The sequence below is a fragment of the Anopheles nili genome, chromosome 2 (genome assembly GCF_943737925.1).
Source record: "Anopheles nili chromosome 2, idAnoNiliSN_F5_01, whole genome shotgun sequence".
Taxonomy (NCBI): domain Eukaryota; kingdom Metazoa; phylum Arthropoda; class Insecta; order Diptera; family Culicidae; genus Anopheles; species Anopheles nili.
In genome coordinates this window covers 54,738,179-54,755,389 of record NC_071291.1, presented here as the reverse complement: position 1 = coordinate 54,755,389, position 17,211 = coordinate 54,738,179, and the positions used below count along the sequence as shown (strand labels likewise).

The 17,211-nt window shown below is 49.5% G+C and overlaps 1 protein-coding gene across 1 annotated transcript in view; it reads left to right on the top strand.

Moving 5' to 3' along the window:
* LOC128730248 (protein O-mannosyl-transferase Tmtc3-like) overlaps window positions 1-17,211 on the top strand; it is a 106,336-nt gene that overhangs the window by 83,117 nt on the left and 6,008 nt on the right. The window contains exons 6-7 of the mRNA XM_053823284.1: window positions 4,560-4,741; window positions 12,211-12,466. Of these exons, the coding sequence (XP_053679259.1) occupies window positions 4,560-4,741; window positions 12,211-12,466 (438 nt within the window). The remainder of the gene's footprint in view (window positions 1-4,559; window positions 4,742-12,210; window positions 12,467-17,211) is intronic.

Below are 17,211 nucleotides of genomic sequence, written 5' to 3'. Positions count from 1 at the left end.
GCAGCATGGTAGCATGGACCCCGAACGCCACGCTTGGAGCTAGTGCATGATGAATCGACGAACGGTGGTGCTGGTTTATTTGGAATTGTTCTTCGGTTATGCATATTTCAAATATTTACCCTTCCCGAATGACAATGGCAACGAACGCCAGCTGCCGCCGGTGGACTGTTTGTGCGGTTCAGCGAGAGAGGCTGCTGGTGGGTCCCTTTTCCGTTTACTTTCATGCGAGCCGCGAGGAAGAGCCAGGTTGGTTTGACATGGATGGGGAAAATGGTCCCTTTGAAGCGATCCGTGCAACACCGCCCGAAACCAGAAAACGGAAATCTCCTGCATGGTGTATCGCAGAATCCGCTCCACGGTGGGTCCGGAATTATTGGTTCGCGCAACAACTTCGCGTTTGTGTGAGGCGATTGCAGTCGCGCGAGTCTCCCGCAGGCTTCCCGGAATGGCGTGAAATGTGACGCAGCCGAGGAAGAACCGCATTACACAATGCACACATCCCATCGCTGGCAGCAGGTGAATCGAATCGTTTTCTTACGGTGACATGGGAGGATCCATCGGATGTGGCTGAACGCCATGGTTACGTTGGGTGCTTTTGGGCAGGAATTTTTCGATCGCAAAATCACAGCACAAAAATGCTCTTTTTTGTAATCTCTGAGAAGGGAAGCTGCCTACAAAGCCTCTTAGTAGTTCTATTTCTCTATTCCTAGAAGCTTCTATTTTTGAATAGGACAGACCCATTGGTAGCTCTCTTTCTATGTTTTATGCAACCATCACCAAAAAGCAAACATTTATGCCTAGAAGGCTACTAAAAAAAAGTTAATCTTTGCATGACGTCAAACTAATAATTAAAACAAAACCCCCATTTCGATTAATTTCCTTTATGCGATCCAATGTTTGCTTATCAGATGAACCGATCGAAACGTTTGGCTTAATTTTTCCCACACACGGAAAATCCTACCAATATGATTCCCAGAACGCATCGCATATTTCGCCGAACCGTTCCCCAACGAAAGGCAAATACGGCAGCGGGCCCCAGTTCCCGGTGCGAACGTAAGCTACAATTTATTTTGCGATTTCACAATTTACGCTCCCCTGAGCATGTAAGCAGCGGTGTGGCGAAAATTAAACACTAATGATTCCCTGCAACCGTACCACCCGAAAACCAGTAAGTTCTACACGAACACCCCACCCACACATCAACCAGGTGGGGGAGGAAGCGAAACCGACACAAAGTAACGCCGGCGTGAAATAGGGATGAATATATATATTTTTCCCGCCGTACTGGCGCCGCGCATTAGGCGGAGGAGATGTGTTTAATTTTTCCCCAACACCTGGCACCCGGGGTCGGTACGGTGCGGTGCAGTTACACGAAGCACCATGGGGAGAAAAGGAGTCTTTGGCACCGGGAGTGAAAATCAAACCACGGAACGGAGGGAAAACCCCTGCCACGGGACGTGATTCCCGGTCGGTTTAGTGATGGTTTATGCCACGGTGCGCCGGTACGGTTGGTAGTGCCGTCGCTGGTTGTGATATATGTATATATATATATTTGTATACATGCACACGTATATATTCTAAATCCCGGTCGGTAACGAAACAATCGCCCGATTTGAAGCATCTGCGGCCAGTGGAACTGAGCAATCGCGGCTGTATCGAGAATCTATCGGAACCGTCCGGTGGGAGAACTTTTCGTGAAAACAATCCAAAGGCTTCCCATCCCTCTGGCGGGCAACGTGTGAAGCAGAAGCGCACGGCCAGAATAAATCCCATCGGGCATGATGCAGCAACCTCCCAGCATGTGTCCGTTGTGTGTGTGTGTGTGTGTGTGTGTGTGTGTGTGTGTGTGTGTGTGTGTGTGTGTGTGTGAGTCTCGGTATTCGTCCGCCACGCCAAACTATTTATGCCTTGTGCCGGGAAAATCTATATCATCGCCGCCCTCTCTCTCTCTCTCTATCTCGTCCACGTGACGTCGATTCGCCATCCCGAGCCACAGTCAGGGAGCAACACAATCGGCCTCACCGTCATCGGCGTTCGTTACCGCTTCCATAATCGGCCATCATCATCGGTCGCGGTTGGCGTGTGTGTTTCGATCGGAGCGCTCGGTGGAAAACCACCGCCAACCGGGGGTTTCGTGCGCGAAACCACTACAGTGGCTTTTCAGCGGCGAGCTCAAACTTTGCCGCACGGAACGGAGATAAAAACGCGCCACCGCCACCGGGGAAAAGGGCTTTGCGGCTTGGAGGATGGGTTTTATTATTTTTTTTTTTTTGCATCAGTACGACGCCCCCTGGCCGCTTGATGAATGATGTTTGCTTTTGCGATCATAATTTATGCCCGGGGATGGTAACCGGGATCTATTGGATGCGAAACGTGAAGCATTTGGAATTTGAAAGAAAAACCAAACGGCACATTCGGGGAAGCACGCCGTTGGAGTGGTTTAAAGGAATGTTCGAAAAGAGTTGCACCATGGCATGGCGATGAATCAACACCGTTTAAACAGATGACTTGTTTATATGTTGGAACCATAAATGCATTGAACAATGCAGTGTTGTCAGTTTTATCCGTGGAAAGATTACATTAGTTTGGAATATTACAAAAACCGTGTTGATTTTGCAGCATCTGTCACTTGCGTGACCTTGACAACATGTTTAACGTTAAGCTTACGTTTCCATAGCCACCTGCGATAGAAAAAGCCAAATCAAAAAATAAGATATCGAATAACGTAAAAATCTTCAAAGACTTGATGTATCTGAACGTCTTTCAATGATCTAATGTGTTTAAACGTCTCACTCGGATAGATGGAATTGGTTGGAGAGAATGACGTTGGTTCAGCGTAGGTTCTGCAAACTATCAATACGCAGTTTGTGGTGACTAAATTTCGAGGCAATGTCTCACTACCTTCATTCAATGGTGTTTTGCAACTAAACATGTTGCAGCCTAAACGAAATGTTGAAACCCGATCTATTGCCTCCGGATACTGCCCCACTCTCTATCAAAATTCATAGCACAATAATGCCAAATGTCAAAGAAAAGTTCATATGGATTATAATCCGTTGAACTAACAAGCAAAAAAATTATCTTAATAATAAATAACATCGAAGCAAATGTAATGGGTCACTTCCTCGACCTGACCCACATCAATCGTAATTCTCTAATGATTTCCCCTGTTATTACAGAACAGGTGGCAGCAGAAGAAAACCAACGCCTCACACTTGTACAGACATTTATCAGCTTTCCTGTAACCAACCACACCGGGTCCAGTATCCAACCCGTAAACAGATAGTTTACGAGGCTTAAATGAGCCCGCATACCGGCGATGCTAATACTGGTCGGGACACTAACATGGGGCTGGAAAACCGGAAGACAAAAGCCAACGCCTCTTTTCCGACACGAAACCTTCGGTGAAGGTTTAACGCGCCCGGTGTACATTAAATAATCTGTTGCGGTTAGACGTATTATGCTGCGAATATTACGCCCGTGACGAGGTGCGAGACAAATGCGCACAATTCATTTATTTCGACCCGCTCGTTGTGTCCGTGCGAAATGCGTGTTAGTTTAAGAGCACATCTGTGTGCGTGCGTGTGTGATTTAGTGTCCCATTGGCACGTTTTATAGCATTTTCACCGGGCACCGGGTTGGTTGCCAAAGATGATGCAAAGGCTCACGCAAACCCTCGGCTCGGTAGTGTACGGTCTCCGGTCCGTTTTGTTTCCTTTACCGACCGGGTTTTAGCATCCTTTCGGTAGTGCCGAGTACATTACGCCTAAAGGATGCAACACACGCACACACGTGTGACCGAAAAAAGCGCTTTCTCTCTAACGCGTTCTCTCAGCCATCAGGACGAGTACCCTTAAGGGTGTCATTGGAGCGAACAAAAAAAAAGGCTCAAAATTATCCTGCCAAAGTGACATGACACACAAAACAAAAAGAATACACGAAACGGTGCCCACAATCGCCGGGCTGGATGTAACCCGAGGGTGTTTACCCGGCCTGTATCACACAATTCCATTAGCCGAATGAGCCACTGCTAACAGAGTTATTCTCATGACTCTGTCGTTCAGGTCATGCAGGCAGATCGTTGCATCTTCTTTTTTTGGCTCTCATTCCTCTCGCCTCGTATGGAAAACACCTTTGAAAATTCGTTCCGCCCCAAGCGAAAGCTTCTCCTCCTTAACTCCATCCGATCGGTTACGGTTCGTCACCCGAATAAGGCTCTGTTTGCCAGAGAGGATCCATTATTTCCACATCAAGCTGGTTATCGATGCGGCCATTGTTCCTGTGCCCGGTCGTCCTTCGGAAGCCAATGATGGCACTAGCGAGCGCCCGGTAATAATTGATGTCTGTTTGCGATGCAAAAGCAACAACGACTTTAGGTCAAAGGTTAGCCTGCTTTCTGGAGGTAGACCAAAACCTGAAGTGCACCACCGGGCACCTTCCGAGACACCCACGGAGCGGTAGAATAATTCAATCACCAGCACACACCCGCCAACACACACACACACTCAATGCTGATGCTGTTTTCTTTTTCCTTCTCTTTTCCGGTTCGATTGGCGCAGATTCGGCTCGGTGACATCTACCATCTGGCCCGCACGATGATGAGCGGGAAATCGCTCGCCCTGCCGACGGGCTGGTGGCCCCACGAAGCCACCCGCCGGCTAGCAGTCCTGTGTGTCACCACCGTCGCACTGTTGTTCGCCCGGCTCCAGATCATGGGCTCGCAGCTGCCCGTTTTTACCAGGTGAGTGCATTCATTATAACCTTTCCCCGTAGCCGGTGCCGGTTCACTGGACGAGTTTGTGCGGCCGGGAGGAGTCCGTACGGTCAAAAAATTGATTACGATTGCTCGGGAGAATTTCGTCCTGGATCGATCGAGCCATCGGTCATCGGACAGCGGGTCTGGTGACATTGAATGGCTCGCTCGACGCGGAAACGGTTCAGCCGAGTGCACGTGATGCCGTGCCATCGGTCCGGTTCCGGTTCGAAACGATTCGATTAATTTGCCTGCTAATGCACACCGATGCGCTCGGGTGAGGTCCTTTTGCATCCCGGCTCGAACACCGCTCGTGGAAAATGGTGTAGGGAAATTTCGGCCATACACCACAGACGCCACGTTTATCACCGGCTGGGCCAGTCAGTCAATCGCTGGTAATTATTTACCGTACTTTATGGCACCAATTAAATTCGCTACCCTTCTCGCATGTGAACACTACCCAGGCCACTGTCCGGGTTTGGGTTGATGAAGATTGTACGATGCGGCTTGTGGGTATTGCATTACGTTATCGAATAACAACCCATCCCGACGGTTGCATTCCGATGTGACCGATATCGAGAGTACGTCCAAATGAATCATTTAATTGGTAAATGGGCTGTATCTGCAGGCTAGCTGCATGTGGGATACCTTTTGCGCTATCCTATCGCTGGCTGATGTGTTTTCGATAACGGGAGCGATAGCGCTGTGCTTTTGCATTGTGTGATTTGCGTTTGCAATGGATTATGATGGGTTTGCGTCGATTATGCTCGCTTTTGATAAGCCCCCCGTTTCGTACAGCGTACAAATACGCAAATCCATCGCTAGAGTGCTGGAACTGTTGCCGCTTGTGACGCCTAAAAGTAGGCAATGGAAATATTTTGCTATACGATCCATTTACGCTACCATGCGCCTTTTCTTCGTAAACTAAACCGCGTTTAGCGATTCATCCGTTCAGTCCGTAAGCCAAGCGCTTCATAAAGCCGGAACGGATCCGAACCCGATCGTGTAAATAAAGTTTCACCAGGACGGGCGCACCCTGGTTCATTAGGCGTTGTTGCGTGATCCTGTGTTTAATTACAACAACGCGCACAGGACCGACGGGCTTAAACTTGCTTCCATAGGGTGCGTGCAGTCGAGCTGACTGAAATTGGGCTGCACAGAAAATCCCCTCATTAAAACATCCCAACTCCGGCTCATGCATCCTTCTCTGCTCGGGGTAGTCCAGGATCAAAAAAAAATTCCCCACCCAACAAACCTTAGTGCCTCAACGCGGTGGAGTATGATAAATCACCCATGGATGTATTTTCTGCCCACCGCGTTAGGCGTGCGATGTAAAACCAAACTACTTGTCGGCCGCTGGGTGGTATCGCCGCTCCGGGGCACACCTGCCCGTCTGTGTGCGATTTTCCGGGAGCTTTAGGCCGACCAGGCGGGCCAGTAAACTATACATGCACCGATGCAGTCGCAATCTGGCGAAGTCAGCACGACGAACCGCAGGGCTACGCCTGGAACTGCATTAATGGAGCACGTCAGACCTCTACTCCAGCGCGAGTGTCGGAATGAAGGGGATACTGCGGCTTGAACCGAGGGCAAGCTGGTTGAACATGGCACAACGTATAAACAACAACCCTCATCGGCTATCGATTGGGTGACACGATGCTCAAGCGCAACCGGGCTCGACTGGGACTAACCCGGAACGAATGGTGCAGTAATGTTGCGGCAGCCGGGACCTGTGAACACGATGCCCACGGTCGTATATCAAACTTCAAAATCAGACGCACACACCCGGACCAACAGCACGAAGAAGAACTGCCGTATCTCGGCCGACACGGCATCGACCACGGCCGTTGTGATGCGATAGATACGAGAGAATTTAATTAGGATTACGGTCGTACAGGGATACGAAGAAGCTTCAACCAGGCGGTACCGTGCCTCTTCGGTGCTCTCTGTCATCGTTAGCTGAACGCTGTTCGCTTCCCAAGCGAACTGGCGCCGTTCGTTCCCATGTCAGCTGTTCCGGTGGCGTTACATGCTGCCAGTTTCGCCGGTTGGCGGACAAAAGTCCGTCACCCACCCGGTTCTTGTGCTAGTTTGTAATTGTTCGCAACATTCCAACGACTGTCGTGCTTCGAAAGCATGTAAAAAACTTAGCCCTTCGACGCAATGCATGCCGTGGGTTAAATGAAACTATGCCTTTCTGTAGACAGTTGGGTGGGTGCTGTGCGACATATTTTCTTCGTATAAATTTCGGTCATTGGTGGCCTGATTTAAGACACAGTGTCACCGATCGTCTCCAGCAAAGCAAATGTCCCGATACACAATGACCCTCTTTAATGTTTTTCCTTTAACATTGTGCTTTTTATTGTGAATTATTTTACAAAAAATTTCTAAAGCTGCCCAACTACATTCAACCCATTTCATTGACACTAAATATGTTACTTCTACTAGTGACAAAAGCAAATTAACTCCACATGAGTAATTTCTGCTCGAATAAAATGACACCAGCGACCCATTTCCTCCCTGGGCCGAAGGATGTCCGCTTCATCAGCAGTATCGATCGACTTCCGAAAAATCATCATATCACGGCTGCGCCACACTGCCCCAAAATCACCGAACCTTCGAGCGACCGACGGGCTTCATTAAACATTAATTAATCCCTCAGCAGCGGATGATTAAATTTCCATTAAGTGCATCCGCCGAACGGTCGGATCCTCGGAACGTCATTGGCCGGGAGGAGAGAGGGAGCCGAATTTCCCGGCGTGTAACAGTAAACCTTTCTTTCGGAGCAGGAGAGGCAGATGGATCGAAATTCACTCAGAAAAAAAATAAACAGATAGCTAAAGAGAGAGGGAGAAGAAAAAAAAGCTTATCGAAAATCAATCCATGAAGCATCCTGTCGTGTAATCGACTCGCGTCGGTGCAAAATGTGTCCGTCCCAAAAATGGGTACCCTGTGTGCGTAAATACGATGCGTTTGGTAATGGAATGTTTCACTCGGAATGTAGCTGAACACAGGTAGTAAACTGATTTAATGCCACACGGGGAATAATTTTCCTACAACACACTCCCTGGTCTCTAGTGGCGGTCTTTTTTTTCGCCATCGAAAAGCACCAGGCGCCTCCATCGGCCGTTGATAATGGAATGTGCGGAAAATCGGCTTACCGAGCATGCCTTCCAATCGCTTCCGATCTCCAGCCAACCGACAGCGGTGTGCCAAAATTGAATGAAATTCCTACACGAAACATGAATCGTCTCTCACCGCGACAAGGATCTGTCCGGGAAGTTCATTTGTTTGTGTAGTTCTTTGTGCCCGACATAAACACACTGTGGGTGTGCCGAGCGCACCCACGCACACCAAAATGCCACGAAAAAGCTCCCATACGTGACGCATCGCTTCGTCACCCGATTCACGTCGCAACTTTACACCTCGTAGACGGCGTCACCAAAGTGCAAAGATCCCTTGCCGGCCTGCCAGCGTACGACAATGAGGTCAAGACACTCGCCACGAGACAATGGAAACGGACGACGGAAAAGGATCCGTAACCGTACGGCAGGCAGCAACAAAAGGTGAAGCAACAAACAAAAAAAGGAAGAAACACTCAGCCCGCGGATCGCACGGGAAGGATAGGATAAAATCCGCCCAGACCGGGAGATGATGCTTGCTGGTTCATAAATTATGTTTCATGTTTTGACGAGGGTCTACGTCGCGCAAACACACACACACGTGGATGCGAGCACGTGCTTGCGTCCTTTTTCTACACACACACACACACACACACACACATGCAAACATTTCTCTCGCAAACGAGAAAAGAAACCGACGGTACTCGAAATAAAGTAAGCAAAGCATACGCCACCCGGTTTATTTTTCTTGTTCGAAACGGCCACAAAAGAGGGCGATCATAGGTCACAGTTTTCCATCGGGCACGACTTCTCGGAAGGGAAAAATACGCTCAATGGGAAGCACGTCACTGCGCCCGAGTCTACTCGTCATTCTTTACACATTTTCTCCCGCATACACTCGCCCCGTCCATTTTGTTACTGTGGGTGAGCTTCTTAACGGCGGTCCCTTACGGCAGGAGTTTATGCTACGCACGCCGACTAAATCAACGGCACATTCCATTCAAATGGAAAGCTCCAACTTTCGATAGGTTTTTAATTTGATTTATGATAACGCAACGCAATCTTCATTCGTTTTGGCTCGTCGTGTTTCACCGAGGGCATATACACCTACACAAAGACTTAGAAACAACGAACCGGTGCCGTGTACCTTCGTCTCGATTCATGCTGGGGTGGAAAAACATATTCACTTCGACCTAGGGGAAATGAGCATCCCGAATAGAAACAGCCAAAAACAAGCTCCCACTACTCGGAAATACATGTAGCTTTTCAGCATTCACTAACACCCACTGACTCGCTTTAATAAAACGTCTTCATTGTAAGCTAAGCTAAGCATCCACAAGCCTCGTCCTGGCAAATTCGCAGCTTACACCGAGCATTTCAACGAGCGACATAAATTGGAACTCAATTCAATCAATTAAATTTACGTAGAGCTTCTTTACACCGCCGCCCAGCTTGATAAGCGATACCGATGGAAGCGTCTATTTAAAACACAAAAGCCTTCTTATGAACGGCGATGCTGGTAAATTAATTCGAGTGCTCTATTCATCCACCCGCCAGCGGCCAGAGGTGGAATCTTCCGTCGGTGCAGATCTTTATTGCAAACCCCCCGACGGTCTTTCGGGAAAGCCTGCCCTTGCGAGGCCAGATTCTGCGTATTGCCAGTGCTACGGATGCTGATTTGATTGAATAAATCTCGATTTCATCAAAAATGTCTTCAACGGCAAATCCTCGCCGCTCGGACGGGAGGGTTTTTGAATTTGTTGAAGAGAAAGAGAGAGAGAGAGAGAGAGAGAGAGAGAGAGAGAGAGAGAGAGAGAGAGCGAGAATCCCCCGTGCCCTTGATGAGTTGGCACGTGTATGCATTTTGTTCGGTTGTTACTTCTTCGTTTTTCTCTCGATCCAAGCAGGCTGGCTTTCCTCGATGGATTGTCGCTGGATCCTCGTTCCTGGAAATAATGTCCTTGTGTGTGTGTATGTGTGTCTGCTACGGTTGGTTGGTTGACGCAAAAATGGTCTGCTTTCGCAGGACACGCGCTATCTAGCAACATTGACAGGCTCGTCTCGCCTGGTGGATGGTTGATGTCGCTTTTCCGTCAGAAATTATCCACCCAGAAATAGACGATCGGCTAATTTTCGCCTTTCAAACCGAACGGGTCTGCCCACGGCAAGCCAATTTTCCTCCGGCAAAGTTAGCTCCCCGAAACGCGCTTTTCCAGGTTTTCCCGATTTTCCGCGACGACACACATACACACGGGGCACACGTCGCACGGGACACCTGGCGGTCGTTTTGGTGTGGAAAATGTTGCGCCAGTCGCTCCACTTGACACTAACGATGTTTCCGAGGCGTCGTACGGCGTCGACAGGTGGGGTTGTTCGCCCTACTCGCACCCACATTAAACTATTCGACGCTATAATAGGAAATTGATTGGAAACGTTATTTTGCTGGAATGATTTGATTTCCTTCCGTCGTCCCCCAACCCACTCACACACACACACACACATACGGTTCAAGCAAAACAAAAACCTGCCTTGAACGACGATGGAAATAAACGAACCAGCGCGAACGCGACAGGCACGCTGTGGGCGCTTGCCGGGTGGATGAACCGAAAGTTATTGCACTCAGCCCTTATGTTTTACTACGGTTCTCTCGGCTCACTCTCGACGGTCGTACGAGCTGGTTCGCAGCGTGACCATTTACCGGTTCAGGTTGAAGCCAAAAGGTGCTTCAATTTGGGCGGGAGCATTTTTACCGTGAACCCAGGGACCCTGGCTGCCCGGTAAAATGGTGCATACCGCACCTGCTGGAGGGCCAGTACACTGGAGTGCACATGAACCGCGCTTTTCTAGCGAATTCCGAACGTGCCCTGGATGCGATGTTGCTGAGACGAGCGGAACTGTGTGTTCGAGTGCTAGTGTCCCTTTTCGGCGGTGGATTTATGGTACATAATTAGTTACATTTTATTTTTCGCTTATGTTTTGCCATACTTCAGAGGGGGTTTTTATAATTTTCAAGTATGAGTTTACCTTCGTATTTGTTCTAAGTAGTTTTAGAGGGGTTTACTTTACTAACCGTTAAATTATTCTGCACTGAATACCTCGATATAAGATAGTTTTTTGTTGGTTTCATTTTAAGTATTTTTCGTTGGTTTTACTTTACTCACCCGTAACAAATGCTGCTCTCTAGACCATGTTATTCGGATTTCTGTTCGTACACTGCTATAACCATCGTCAAACGGGTTGCTTAAGCTAGCGCGTAAGCAAACATGACACCGAGAACGGTTCTGTCACTTCACATCCAAGTGTGCGTGTGCAAAATCGCGGCAAGGCGCGCGTACGCGAGAGGAAAATTATTAACCTTTATGGTAGTTTTATGACGCGAAATCGCGCAACAGCAAGAAGGAAGGGAGAGAGAGAGAGAGCGAGAAAAAGAAAAAAACGTTGATGACTTCGTTTCTGGGGCGCTCGCGTTCGCTATCCCTCGGTGCCGGGGTTTTTCCCCTGTCAAGGACTCGCCCCGGGAACGGCTGCGTGCGCTGAACGGCTTCGGGTTGGGATGGTTTTTCCTTTTTATTGCGCTGACAGAGGTGCTTTCCCGAAGCACCTTCTGGTGGGTGGTTTGGTGAATGGGAACCGTACGATGCGAGCGTAGGGACGCGAAACGTGCGCTCGTGCGAGATTGGCCCCATTCGAAATGTTACTTTGTTGCGCCACAACCGGGCCCCAAACCGGGTGACGGTGGAAAATGCAAGGAAAATGAACCCCCACGCTCTCCAAACCAATGGCACATGATGCCGTTCTTCACTTGATCCTTGAGCCCTTGGTAGCCCGTAGTGTCACATGTCACCGACGATTACGGCGTACTGTCGTACTCCCGCTGTCAGCCCCGGGACCAAGGCCAATAAAATATCTAATTTCGTTCTCGTAAAAATATGGGGTTTACTATCGATCATATTACGCCGGGCGACATGGGCGACCGCTTTCATTTTCCGATCCGAACCGATTCGCCATGTTGCGATTTCCTTTGCCTTTATGGCCTCTGTCACGCCCCGTCGTGTGCGCCCGGCGTGCTATTAAGCGCCGATGACCGGCTAATCAACCGTCGCCAGCACCGTGCCATTTACGACAGACTGCTGCTGCCATTGAATTCGTTTATGCGCGATGCTTTTTCCTGGCTCTTGCGAAGGGTGATTTTATGGCCCCGTGGGGGTAAAGATCGAGACATAAAACAGACCCAAACGGCCGAGTCAACGGTTCATTATTGGGAAATTAATCAATCGAATGCGTTCGCGGTGCTTTAAAACCGACCACTTGCTAACCTCTTTCGCCATCTTTCAGGTTCGACAATCCGGCCTCGGTTGCGGTGACACCGGTACGCCAGCTTTCCTACAACTATCTCGTCTCGGTGAACCTCTGGTTGCTGCTGTTTCCGTGCGATCTGTGCTGCGACTGGACGATGGGAACGGTACCGCTCGTCGAGACGTTCGCCGACCCACGCAATCTGGCCACCCTCGGGGCGTATACCATCATCGGCGTGCTGGCGTGGGTCGCCTTCATCGAGAACCACCGCCAGAAGTCGGCCGTGGTCGTGATGGTAAGTGCGAACGCAATTAATAAATCATCCGATCGCGCGAGTATCGTTTGCTTTTCGCGTGGCCAGCCGGGTAATCTTTCCGAAGCTGGTTAATTTGATTTGAAACCTTGTCGAGTATTATATCGTATACCTGTTTGAAAACCTTTCCTAAAACCAATTTGCTTCCCTCAGCGTGTGATGGAGCTAAGGCTAACGATAGGCGAAAAAGATCGCGACTCTTCATTTGTCTTCAGGTGTCTACCAGCACGATGTATGAATTTGCGTACATAGGCCTCTTTGCGCAACCTACAGGACAAGAGCACCTTTCGTTTTCCAGCGGGACTCAATCACGCATGGGAAATCTATTCCATTTCGGTTTTCGCGCAACTCACACGAAACGGTTTATCATCATTATCTGCCGTGCGCTATCTTCCATTCGCGCGCAATGTTCTATTTGCCAGCCAAGGCAGTGTGCTGGTGATTTCAATTTTCCCTCCATACTGACGTTACTTTGCCTTGCGAGGTCGTCAATCCCGGCTCCCGAAAATGGCTCCAGGCCTCCATTGTGTACCACTCTCATGTGCGTGAGTGTCCCGTTATGTGGCAGCGCTGTGATGCGTCAAAATCCTTGGAAATGATTTTTATTTTGTGTTTTCCCGCTCTAGGAAACACACGTTCGCATTCCCCTGTGTTCGTTCTTCCTTTTTTTTTTTTCGTCAGCGAATTGGATGAACGTTCTTGATTATTCTCACAGGACCTTCCCCGAGGGAGTGTGTCCTTTCTAGAAAATCCTCTCCAAACGACCGTAAACCACTACACCACCCACACCGTCTCCTCCGGTACGTCCTTTTCCGTATCGATTTTCCCGTCCGGGATTGTCTTTTGCCGGTTGGCGATTTCGTCCTTGCTCGTTCCACGGTGCGTTCCGATGCGAACAGTTGGCCATCGATCGGGCAGCGTGCGCGAAACCACACAGATCCAGCATGGTGCTGACGATCGATTTTCCACCCACTTATGCGACCGATGTGTGATATTTTCATTTGTTTGAGTGAGCCTGGCGCATCCCGTACCTTGGTCGCTCGCAATCCAAAACGGGCTATGATGGGGATGATGATGATGCTGATGATGATGGGACATTCGTTGGCCCTTCGCCGGTAGCGTGTTGCTTTCGTCAGCTCGATTTTCGCTAGATTATAACCATTATTGTCACGCCTGCCTAATGTTTGCGGATTCCGGGCGACCTTTGATCACGGGGCTTTGGGTTTAACTTTTCCAATCTACAGTCCCAGATGTCATCACGCCTGAGCAGCTTCTCCGTATTGATATACAGCTGATAGCCCTGGTGGGGTGCATAGGAACGATGGAAAGCGGGATTTGATTAAAAGGATGCCAGAAGGGCGCTCGTGTTATTCGGATTGCATACCCAAAGGCGTTGGTTTGTTACCCATTGCTAGCTTAGAGTAAAAGTCGTAATGAACATTTCATCGAACCGTAGGCTAAGCAAAAGTTTTCCGTCCCACTAATATCCGCTTTCCGGTTCGTACAACGAACGGCGATTGCAAGCACTCTTCATGCAACGTTGTTGACAAACGATAGCCCCTTCGAAACAGGCAAACAAATGCGCTGCCGCTTCTAAAATAAATACCCGCAATAAGAGCGCTCTATCCTTGGGTTGGCTTGCATACACCGCAGTCTCTATATATATATATTGCATTCGGCGAGTGCTTTCGCAGTTGAGATTTGTTTTCGTGAAAAGCTTCACTCTTTCGCTGATCCACCCGCATGGCTGAAGCTGAGCAATTTTGCATTCGCAGCCCCGCTTCCTTGCCCAGGTCGTGCATTCGATTTTTCTGACGGCCTTTAAATCCTCCCTCTGCTCGGTTTCATTTCGTTCCGTTCCGTTTGCGCTTCCGTCCGGTGGATTTACATATAAAACGAAAACGATTCGCGGCAGAAAGAAATCCCTACTCGCGCGCACCACCTGCCCTGTGCTCCCTGAGTGCCATTTCCCGCCGGGCCGACCATAGAACCCGGTAAAGGATCAAACCGCACCTTCTCTCCGTCGGTGTTCCGGCGCGTAAGCCCTTATCGAACGTCGGCAAGGGATCGCCGTAAAGTCGCGTCATCCATGCGCGAAAGAAGCGACCCCGGAAACCAAACCCGGTTCCGTCGCGAAAGCCCGGTGGCACACCCGTCGATGTCATATCCTTAATCCCGTCTCGCTCTCCTTTTTTCGCTCGAGTGTGCCCGCGGTCCCGTCGACAGCTCGAGCAGCTCGCTAGAGAAGCGCTTGTGAAGAAGTTTCCTCACGCACCAGCGGATCCCACCGGAGGGACCGTTTGAGCCCGCATACCCGCTCTCGAAAAGGACACGCTCGCGTCCCTGGGGGGTTTGGGACAACCGGTTCGAAGTGCGCCGTGAATTTACAACATCGACGCGGGTTCAGTTCGGGTTTGGCCAAGCAAAAGCCAAGAAATGGAATGATCGGGAAATTCAGGGAAGAAAACTTCCGGCCACCGGTTTGGGTCGCTTCCCAGACCGGACGACATTCCAGTTCCGGTTGAAGTAATAACCCAGTTGCTCGGAATGCCCCTTCATAATGCTTGCTTCTCGGGCGATTTAAAGAGTGGCCTTCGTTTCTTTTCTTTTTTTGGCTTCTCTTTTCCAAAGTGGATATCGTTCATTTACCCGCCAGGGCGCGCTTTGTGCGCTTTCGGATGCGGTCGGAATGAGCACCCAGAAAAAAAATGGGGGGAAAAATCAATATTCCGGTTCCTTGCCATTCACTCTCTCACCCACACGCTCCTTTCCCGCTTCTTTTGATGTGTTTTGAAAACGAAGAAAGGATTGTCCCGTCGACCCCGCAAATCTCTTATTGCCAATTCAATAAAGCATCGGCGCGAATGCCATTTGCGGGATTTCGAACGCGTTCAAAAAACTATCCCTTCGCTAATCCGATGGAGATAAATGTGGAGGTTAAATATTAATGCAAGATGTGAGTGAAGAGGGCCTGTTTTTATACACCCTCCCCCATTTTGCGAGCTTTTCCGCAGTGCGTTATGCATGGCCGGTGCCGAACGTGAAGACACATCGACAGGCGGCGCATTTGGGTTCCATTTTCGCTCGCATCCTTCTTTCCTTTCGCCCGCCGCTAATCCTAGCGCTCGGCTTAATGTGGAAGCCGCATTCTTGAATGTTGCACCATTTATTAAGATTTATGAGTCAACGATAACTCAGCTCGAGGGATGGCTCTCTCTCTCTTTTTTTTGTTTTCCTGCTCTGCCGATTGTGGATTCGCCAAATCATTGCTCCGCGGTTCCTTCAATTTGTGTTTTCCAGTTCCAATTCCTCACCCGTTCCGGTGTCGGTTTTCGTTTCATTTCTAGACGATTGTGTGTGTGTTTGTTTCTCTCGCTCAATTACCGTATTACTGCAGCTGCGAAGGTCCTGCGGCCTTACAGCCCTACGGCCCTACGAGTGAAGCCTTCCCATTAGCGCAGCCACTGTGCCCGAGAGGATGGAAGAAAAATATATTCATTCCACCACCAGCGCGCGAAGATTGATTACGACCGAGGGCCCGAAATCTTCTCTCCATTTAAGCTTTCGCGCTGGGTTTTGGGACCGGTTTATTTTCCATCTTGTTTTTATTTTGCTTTTGCTTTTCTTTTTTATTCAAGGCTTTTCCAACCATTCCCGCCCAAAAGATGGCCGGTGCCGTTCGCTCCGTTCCGCTTTGTAGCGGCAATTTCTATAAGTGATAAGCCCGCTGGGTCGACGGAAGGAGCGCGCACAACACCAGAGACGGGTTCCGGCCATTTGCCCGGTCAAAGAAGAAAACTCATCAATTTCATGTCACTCGTGTGGCTCGCGGCAGTTTGCGACCGGGGCAGCGCTACTGAAATAGATCCTGCCGTTTCGGGAGAAAACGGCACGGAAAGCTCGGAAGTAATTTCTTGATTTCTTGCGCTGGCGATTTTTTTTGCACGTGCCGCTGCTTATTACCAGTTAGTTGGGCTGTCCAAGGAGGCGTGAGTGGGCAAGCGATATTATAACTGTATGAAATTACCAATTACCAGAGCGCAAGGAGGAAAAAGCAACCCACACTCACACACTGCCTATTCAAAATAATCCTCCGTCACTACTAGCTGGTGTGGTGGAATTTTTGTGCTAATTCATTAGCCGTTTGAGATGGAAATGGAAATTGTTTTTCTGGTTCTTGGTGCCCCAACTGGTGGCTTCTCGTCATCCTCGACCGGCTGAAATCATTCCTAAAGGATGGAATTTAGAATAAAAAAAAAATTACAACACACCCGCTGTCATAAATCCCCACGATGGCGTCCCGTGAGCCTTTTTCTAGTTTAGTTTTTCTTCATCTCGACAATGCCACACCGGAGACCGGAATTCCGGTGGCTGTGTGTCCTGGTGGGAAGCGCATTTGCATTAGAATATGAAGCTCAAGCCCCCTGGCGCCGGTATCACAGAATCGGCTGGTTCCCATCACGGGAACGGGACAGGTTCAACTGTCCACGTCGCAGGTCCTCGCTGGCTCATTTTTAACCCCCACGCCCTACGCCGTCAGCGGTCCTCAACCTCCCCGGTTAAGGGGATTAAAGCGACATAAATTCTAAAACTAAATGAAATATTGCAAGTGGTTTTCCCCTTCCCTATTCCGGCCACGGGTTTCCGCACCTGCTGTCGTCTAGACGGTGCCGGTGACGATCTGCCATGATTCCGGCATATGCATGCGAGCTGGTGTGGTGATTTTT